We start from the raw sequence: 9,572 nt of genomic DNA on the forward strand, positions 1-9,572 counted from the left end.
ATGAACCTCACTTTTCACTCAGTCATTTCCCTGCAGTATCTGTGCACATCAACGGCTAAGTAAAAAAAATACTTAATCATATATGTTAATTAAATGGCAATTCACGGGTTAACTAGTGAGAGCATTGCATAATCACAGGTGATATGGAAGTAAACAAGTTCTTCATAGGTACATTTGCTAGACTTTCCCACAGTATGTGGAGGATGACAAATGATCACAATATTTCTAAAACTGTTTTTCGACCGGTTCAGCAGAACGTGAGTGCTTCTTACCTCATTACATAAACAGTCAAACAAGCATTACCTTTAGGAAGATTCAGAAAAGCTGACACGATTTTCATCACTAAACTGCATTCAATTATTCTTTGCTTTTACCAGTTACAACTGTTGTTTCCATTATAAACAGTCAATACTATTGGATAGTATAGTCCTATCTTTATAGAATGTATAGCAGCCTGTCTGCAAAGTTGTAACTCTGTCATCCTTTATTTTAATGCTTGATTTTAATTAAATTACCTATTTAATATAAAGAAGTTCTGATGAAAGATCATCAACCTGAAACATTAACTCTGTTTCTCTCTCCACATTTGCGGCCTGACCTGCTGAGTATTTCCTGCATTTTCTGTTTGTACTTCAGATTTCCAACATTCACAGTACTTCGCTTTTATCTTTTAAAATGTTGGTCTTAGCCTTAAATGATCATAATTCAATGCCAACAATCAGAGTGCATTACACCATGACAGTAAGTAGTTCATATTATTACAAATTCCCCCTAAAAATTATGAACTGGATTGGGGATTTGTGAGGTCATGGTTTATTATTCACAAAGGCAATGCTGCAAAGTGTCACAAATAACTTCCTGAAATCCAGCTGTCAATCAATACACTTTAGTAAATGCAGTGACAGTATCAAGGAAGTCAATAATTCCCCTGGAAAGTACTGATGGTGTCAACTTTGCATTTACTAAAATGTACGATGGAGAACTTGATTTTACCTGCGATGGTTTTTATCTTTCTTCTAATAGTGAAACTTTTAGTGGTCTAGAATATTTTGAGGAACTTCCTCGATTTCACGCCATAACTTTCATGCTATTTTATTGCGAATAGTTTAAGAGCAGATAAAAGACCTGCAATTAATTAAATGGCCAAAAGCTTCATAGAAACATAGAAATATAGAAATTAGGTGCAGGAGCAGGCCATTCGGCCCTTTGAGCCTGCACCGCCATTCAATAAGATCATGGCTGATCATTCCTGCTTTCCTGCTTTCTCTCCATACCCCTTGATCCCTTTGGCCGTAAGGGTCACATCTAACTCCCTTTTGAATATATCTAACGAACTGGCCTCAACAACTTTCTGCAGTAGAGAACTCCACAGGTTAACCACTCTCTGAGTGAAGAAGTTTCTCCTCATCTCGGTCCTAAATGGCTTACCCCTTATTCTTAGATTATGACCCCTGGTTCTGGAACTCCCCAGCAACGGGAACATTCTTCCTGCCTCTAACCTGTTCAATCCCGTCAGAATGAGATCCCCTCTCATTCTTCTGAACTCCAGTGGATACAAGCCCAGTTGATCCAGTCTCTCCTTATATGTCAGTCCTGCCATCCCGGGAATCAATCTGGTGAACCTTCGCTGTACTCCCTCAATAGCAAGATCATCCTTCCTCAGATTAGGAGACCAAATTAAACACAATATTCCAGGTGTGGCCTCACCAAGGCTCTGTACAACTGCAGTAAGGCCCCACTGCTCCTATACTCAAATCCTCTAGCTATGAAGGCCAACATGCCATTTGGCTTCTTCACCGCCTGCTGTACCTGCATGCCAAACTTCAATGACTGATGTACCATGACACCCTGTGCACCTCCCCTTTTCCTAACCTGTCACCATTCAGATAATTTTCTGTCTTCCTGCTTTTGCCACCAAAGTGGATATCCACACATTTATTCACATTATACTGCATCTGCCATGCATTTGCCCACTCACCTAACCTGTCCAAGTCACCCTGCAGTCTCTTAGCATCCTCCTCACAGCTCACACCACCAGCCAGCTTAGTGTCATCTGAAAACTTGGAGATATTACATTCAATTCCTTCATCTGAATCATTGATGTACATTGTAAATAGCTGGGGTCTCAGCACTGAGCCCTGTGGCACTCCACTGGTCACTGCCTGCCATTCTGAAAATAACCCATTTATCCCAATTCTCTGCTTCCTGTCTGCCAACCAGTTCTCTACCCACATCAATACATTAACCCCAATACCATGTGCTTTAATTTTGCACACTAATCTCTTGTGTGGGACCTCATCAAAAGCCTTTTGAAAGTCCAAATACATCACATCCACTGGTTCTCCCTTGTCTACTTTACTAGTTACATCCTCAAAAAATTCTAGAATATTTGTCAAGCATGATTTCCCTTTCATAAATCCATGCTGATTTGGACTGATCCTGTCACTGCTTTCCAAGAGGCTAAACGTTTTACCCCAAGATATTGGTCAATCAGTTCCCAAGCTGAATGTTGCAGAAGTCAGTTTAAACTCAGCCAGCTTTACTGAAGTGAGGGTCTGCTTAAACATCTTAGTGTTCATCCTTGTGTTCAGACCCCTCCATGGCCTCACCTCTCCCTATCTCTGTAACCTCCTACAGCCCTGCAACCCTCCGGGATCACTGTCCTTCTCCAATTCTGGCGTTATATGTATCCCTGAGTTCTGTCGTCCCCATCATTCAGCTGCTTAGGTCCTAAGCTCTGGAATACCCTCCTTAAACTTCTCCCTCCTTCTTTAAAACTCTCCTTAAAAATTACTTCTACAATCAAGCTTTTGGTCATCTGCCCTAATATCTCTATATGTGGCACTGTGTCAAATTTTGCTTTATAACACTCCCAGACATGGCAACCCCACCATCTCACAAATCAAAAGGCAAACTTTCAGAAATCAAGAGAGTGGGTATAAAAATCATGAGTTGCTCTTTTAAGAATATAAGGACATAAGAATTAGGAGCTGCAGTAGGCCATTCATTCCTTCGAGCCTGCTCTGCCATTCAACAAGATCATGGCTGATCTTTTACCTCTAGTCCACCTTTCGCACTCTCTCCATATCCCTTAATTCCCTTTGTTCCCAAAAATGTATCGACCTCTGTCTTGAATATATTCAACAACAGGGCATCCATAGCTCCCTGGGGTAGAGAAGTCCAAAGATTCACAACTCTTTGAGTGAAGAAATTTCTCCTCAACTCAGTCCTAAATGGCTGACCCCTTATCTAGATTCCACAGTCAGAAGAAAAATCTCTCAGCATTAACCCCGTCAAGTCCCTTAAGAATTTTACATGTTTCAATTAAATCACCTCTAGTTCTTCTAAACTCTAGGAAATATAGGTCCGAGTCTACTCAATCTCTCCTCATAGGGCAATCCCCTCATCCCAGGAACCAGTCTAGTGAACCTTCATTGCACTCCCTCCTGAGGTAAGGAGACCAGAACTGTACACAATACTCCAGGTGTGGCCTCACCAATGCCCTGTATAATTGTAGTAAGACTTCTTTACTCTTATACTCTAATCACTTTTCTTCAAGCATAAGCCAATATAGATTGATAGTTAGTTTTTAAACCTCATTAGTGGCTTTATTTAATCTCTACTCGTTCAAAGTTCTTTACAAAAACTATATTACTGCATCTGAAAATGCTTCACAAAAAACTTTTTAAAAATCCTATCTGTCATCACCAAGTTGTACCTTTAGTGAAGCCGCTCACTTTGATTTTCCTTTTCCTTTTTCGACATGACGAAAAGACAGATGTAATTGTCAAAAAGAAATACCTCCTTGTAATCTCCTGTCAAATATTAATGGCAGAGGAACTATTGACCTAATGACCTCATTGCACTCTAGGAAAAAAACACAGTAATACGTAAATCTGGCCAATAATTAACAAATTAAAATGCTCAATAAGGAAATATTAACAATTCGCTGGGTTCTGTGATCCCATGAGATTACACTGAACTGGAAAAACAGGCTTCAACAGAGCTTGAAAGACTGCTGAATGCAAAATGCAGTTATTTGCACAAATAGCTTCTCCGGTAAAGGCTGGTTCTCAGTCCAAGAAAATAATAGGTGTTTGCACCTTACTAAATAATCTTTGAAATGTGCACACGGACCTTATGAACCTTTCATTAACCTTCCACTGCAAAATATAAACAATTCAGGGAAAGAGTATGAAACCATGGCAGGACAGTGAGCCGAGTGGCATGACTGCATTTGGCTGACCCCTCCAGAGAAAAGCCCATCTCACAACCCACAGGGGAGGGGGGCTGCGTTAGGCATCCCGGGAGGTAGATCCCAACCACTGGGTGGGCCCCAGCTCCATCGGCCACTCAGTGTGGCAGGTCGGATCTTTCTTGTCCCTGACCGTCCTGCTTTCTCAGGAGCACTGAGCCAATTGCTGAAAGGCTTGCTGTGCCTGGTAACTATCACTCAGTAATTACCCCCCCCCCCCCCAGTGACCGGGGTCTACCCCATCCCCCCCAGGGCCTGCCCAGCAGCAATAACCCAGGCCCCTTCCCCATGGGTTGTGTTATGAGCTTTTCTCTGGGGGAGTTGGATCCAATCGCTGCCCCACCCCGGGGCTGCCCCTCTGTAATGTGCCGCAGTGGGAGTTAGGTGAGCAGCAAGCCTGGGCCTGGTTACTTACAGTGAAACAAATCGGTTACTGCATGGCCTCCGAGTGCAGCTGTGGAGCAGCCGTGGCAGCTTGCCGATATTATTCTAATGAGGCCCAAACTGTGGGATAGGTCTCCGTCTCTTTCGCGGCCATCGCATGCGTGTGCACGTTTAGAAACGAAAGGCCAGATTTCGGTGTTCTATCGTGAATTCATGAATGAGGCTTCATTTCACTCAAAAACCGTGTTTCTTGCACTAGATTCGCAAGAGTTGGCATGTCTGCACTCCTGTGAAGCACCTTGGGACAAAAATTCAGGAGTGGGGGGCCCCAAGATAAAGGAGTATAAATGAGACTTGGTTGGTAGCACAAAACGGGCGGTCTCGAATCGGCAGTCTGTTTTACACTCCAAATAATGATCTTTTCCATTGATTTCGATGGAAAAGGAAATTGCACGCAGTGCAAAACAGACTGCTGATTCGTTATCGCCTGCATTGCATTACCGCACAAGATCAACTTATACCGCAACGTATTTAATGAGGTTTTTAAAGGCAGGGAGAGAGATAGAAAGCTAAGGGGGAGGTCATTCCAGAAACAGGGCCTAGTGACTGACGACGTTGCAGGCCATTGAATGGTTTATACACGGCAGCAAGCGACTAGCGAAGCGAGGCCTTGGAGGGATCTTGAAGTAAATTCACTGGGCCACAGAGAGCCAGTGGACTTTGGTAAGAATGGGAGTGGTGGGTGTAGCACTTCATGTGGAGAGGATGCAGGCCACAGAGTTGCCAATCAGCTGCTAAACTTAAAAAAGCAGCTAAAATTGCAAAGCAAAAAGCTTTTCTTCAACAAAGTTTTGATTCAGATATCACCACCCAGATTTGTACAAAACCTTGTGGAATTCTAGTTTTTCTTTGATGTATATACATGTATATATATTATATATATTATTTATTACATATAAAATAATCAACACATAATTCCTCAGGGTTTCTCCTGATTGACCGCCATAATGTCGTCAACAGAAACACTGAGTAAACAATTAAAAGGGGATTTTGGCGGTTTTGCGGCGTTTCCATTGCCCTTCAATCGAAATGATGGCAGGAGATCTTGTGCCGAGGTACTACCCCATCATAAATACACTTGTGAAAATTCTCGCCATTCGATATGTCCAGCAAAATTGTAAAAAAAAAACTTCTGAAAGAAACCTTTTACTGTTTCACTTGAAATACCAAATGGAGGAACTCTTTACCAATATATTTACAATCATCTACACACACAGACAACAAGAATCCCCATCACAATGTGAGAACAATTTTATAACACACAATGACAAATTCAGTTGCAATCCTGAGTTTAATTGGAGCTGAATAGAAAACTTGAAACCATTTCTAAATCTTATTTTAAATGTAAATTTTAACCCGCTTATTTGATTTGGGTTTTTTAAATTCTGTTTTACATTTTACAATTGGCATAACCCGTTTATTTGGTTTGGGGGGTTTTTTGTTCCTGTTTTACATTTTTATTTGGCATGTAAGTTCTGTGATGCGAAAAGCAAGCAAGAAGTTGGTAATGCGGAGGCATGTTTCCATTTGTAATTGTGGGTTTTTTTCCAGTGATTTTTCTTACCTGCACTCAAAATTCTCTATATATAAAGAGATGACAGAAAGCACAAGATCACTGCTCAGCTGAAGATCCTAGAATCATTTCTAGCAAGAGAAAAGTTTGCTTCAAACAGTCAGCGATACAATGACTGCTCTCAGGAACGTGGTGGTGGCTGCTTTATTCTCAGTGTTGGTGCTGAACATGCTCAGTGACTCAGTCTCTGCGTGTAAGTCTTACATCTTTTATTTAATTCATTACAACTCAAGATACAGCATAAGACTGATATCTATTATTGTACATCTTGCACACATATTGTTAAATGATTGAGTTCAATAGGACGATACACTGATAAAGTATTTGGCATGTCACAATCTATATAAAGAGGATAGGAAAGATCAATGAAAGTTATGAGGAAGTTAACCAATTTTGACTCAAACGTTACACAAACACATAGTGGAAATTTAATTCACTGTGATTTCAGAATGTAATATAAATTGTTATAATTACAAAGGATTTATATTAAGGTCATTCTCAATACAGATTACTTTTTAATCAGTATCATGTCTCCATTTAATGACTTGCTTTTCCACCCTCTGTTATAACCTCTGCAGCAGACTGCTGTCTCCGTTATTCAATGAAACGATTGCCATTCAAATTAATCTCCGGCTATGTGGAGCAACAATCCAATGAGATCTGTGACATAGACGCAATCATGTAAGTACAAGGCCTCGACATATCGCACGGAATGATTGGAAGTAATTACTTTTGGTAATGTACCTTTAATTAACAAACTCTCTTTAAATATGCTTCACAGATTCTACACTGTTGGAGGACGGGCAGTGTGTGCAAATCCTGAAACTAGATGGGTGAAACTTGCATTGAAATTGCTGAGGTAAGAGTACACACTCTAATCCATACCTAACTCTTAGGAGGTAATTTTGACTTTGTGCAATGATGTAAAATGGATGATAATGAATCAGAAATGGAAATAAAAATTTGGAGAGTTGCAAACTGGCTGCCTATTTGCTATGACTCATTTTACATTGTTGCACAAAGTCAAAATAACCCCCTTACTGTCCAATAACATTGAATCAAATAATGGTACTATTTGGTTCTAGAATTTGAAAATAATATTTTCCTCTTAACCAAAACTACACAGATCAGAAATACGTTTTTCCAGAGTTAAGATTGATTCAAAAGTTTACACAAAAGCTTATAGTGTTTTACAGTTATGTGTCCTCTTACTCAAAATTATATGTACAATTGTAAAAAGCAAACTTTATGAGGAACACTTGAAAAATTCAATAACCACAGCTCCGCAGGTTATTGAGGAAAAGTTTATAGATCAAATTATTTTTTTTTAAATATGTCTATTTCTCTTGGGTGATTCTGCCAGTAATAGGATTTACATCAGTAGAAAGCTTAAAACCAACTGAGAGTATGGGCTGTACCAATAAATAAGACTTGTTTAGAGGTCGAACAGTTTATTACTTCCCCTGCTTTCACCAGTCTTCCTGTTCAGGAAACATAATTGGTATTAAGTTGTCAATCTCACGCTAGGTGACTGATGGAAATTAACAATGTCACGCTAGTGCAACCAGGGATGCCAAAGGTGGGCAGCGGAAACGCTACAAGGACACCCTCAAAACCTCCCTGATAAAGTGTGACTTCCCCACTGACACCTGGGAGTCCCTGACACAAGACCACCCTACGTGTAGGATGTGCATCCAAGAGGGCGCTGAGCACCTCGAGTCTTAACACCGAGAGCATGCAGAAATCAAGCGCAGGCAGCGGAAAGAGCGTGTGGCAAACCAGTCCCACCCACCCCTTCCCTCAATGACTATCTGTCCCACCTGTGACAGAGCTGTGGCTCTCATATTGGACTGTTCAGCCACCAAAGAACTCATTTTAGGAGTGGAAGCTGGTCTTCCTCGATTCTGAGGGACTGCCTATGATGATGATGATGAGCTGCAGTTGGGTCTGAGACACATTGTTGAAGCAGAGAGAAGGCAAAATTGCACATCTAACCATGCAATTCTTGACCTGGGATTGTTGACACTGGATGGCTGAAATGGATAAGTGTTTTATTGGCCATGCTCACATTCTTCATCTTGATAAGCACGCAATTCACAGAAATACATTTTTAAAATATCAGCAACAATTTTTGTGCATGTACGAAACATAGTTCTATAGATTTAGTAAAAAGCAAAACATTGCAGATATTGATAACCTGAAATAGAAACAAAAACTGTTGGAAACTCGTCAGTCAGTATCTGCGGAGACAGCAGACAAGTTAGTAATTCGGGTGCGCAGCCATTTTCAAAATTCAAAAGTAAGAGGTAAACTGGCGGATTGATACAATCAGACCCCTTTTCTCCATAGATGCTGACTGATCTGCTGTGAGTTGCTAGCATTTTTTGTTTTTGGTACAGTATCATGTTTTATTGTTAGAGTTAAGATGATTAGAAACGTAATTCTCTTTGTCTTTTTCTATAGCAAAAAACTGGAAGAAATGTCCCTTGATTGATGAACACCTTCTCCAGAAATATCCTGTCTGCTTTGCTTAAGCAATTATTCCTGCATAGCATCTATGTACTGAAGTATAGTTAGTGGCAATAAGACTCCTAACAATTATCTACACTGACAAGTTGTAATGTTTAACTGAATATGGCCATGTTATTTGATTACAAATATTATTTGAAATACAATAGAACTTTTATTTTCTGTATATCTTTCAATATTTTATTAACACATCATCTACCACATTAAAGGGGTAAAAATTCACTTGTTTCTATTTCCTGTGTATTCCTTTTGAGTGTACAGTACTTAGTGAATGCTTTGTGCATAACTAATAGTTGCAATAGTCTTATGTCAAATTCATAGCATATATACAGTCATTGTTAGAATTGTTCATGACTGAGTTCAGTGAATATTCTAAAAAGTAGTCCAATGGTAAAGGGCTGGCCTATTACTTTACAAAGTAACAGAGTTCTAAGTTTTAGCTACAAGCACAGCCAAAATGGAATGAGTTTCATCAGTACGGTATTGCAAGTACACCAACTTGCAGTTACATAGCGCCTTTAATGCAGTAAAATGTCCCAAGGCTCTTTACAGGAGCATCATCAAACAAAATTTAACATTAAGCCAGGTAAGGAGATATGAGGACAGTTTTTAAAAAATTGGATTATATGTGTGGATATACGACACGGAAACAGACCATTCGACTCTGAATTTCAAACAGAATTTGCATTTCCATTGTCAGTAATGATGCACTCACTGGTCTCTGCAGTAAAATATAGCAAATTCTTTCAGACTAGCATTAAGCACATCATC

At 40.0% G+C, this 9,572-nt stretch overlaps 1 protein-coding gene across 1 annotated transcript; it reads left to right on the forward strand.

The window, feature by feature from the left end:
• The first annotated feature begins 6,383 nt into the window (after positions 1 to 6,383).
• On the forward strand, positions 6,384 to 8,766 carry LOC139265283 (C-C motif chemokine 20-like). The gene is made up of 4 exons (XM_070882234.1): positions 6,384 to 6,465; positions 6,851 to 6,953; positions 7,054 to 7,131; positions 8,736 to 8,766. Exons 1-4 carry the CDS (start codon positions 6,384 to 6,386, stop codon positions 8,764 to 8,766), a joined length of 294 nt encoding a protein of 97 aa, XP_070738335.1.
• The last annotated feature ends 806 nt before the right edge of the window (positions 8,767 to 9,572 follow it).

Source organism: Pristiophorus japonicus, chromosome 6 (assembly GCF_044704955.1).
Source record: "Pristiophorus japonicus isolate sPriJap1 chromosome 6, sPriJap1.hap1, whole genome shotgun sequence".
Classification (NCBI taxonomy): domain Eukaryota; kingdom Metazoa; phylum Chordata; class Chondrichthyes; family Pristiophoridae; genus Pristiophorus; species Pristiophorus japonicus.

What these genes read in the sequence shown, in the direction of transcription:
- LOC139265283 (XM_070882234.1), top strand. Translation starts at nt 6,384, where the DNA reads ATGACTGCTCTCAGGAACGTGGTGGTGGCTGCTTTATTCTCAGTGTTG. An exon ending in CAGTGACTCAGTCTCTGCGT is followed by an intron (nt 6,466 to 6,850) that starts GTAAGTCTTACA and finishes TAACCTCTGCAG; the next exon opens with CAGACTGCTGTCTCCGTTAT. An exon ending in TGTGACATAGACGCAATCAT is followed by an intron (nt 6,954 to 7,053) that starts GTAAGTACAAGG and finishes TATGCTTCACAG; the next exon opens with ATTCTACACTGTTGGAGGAC.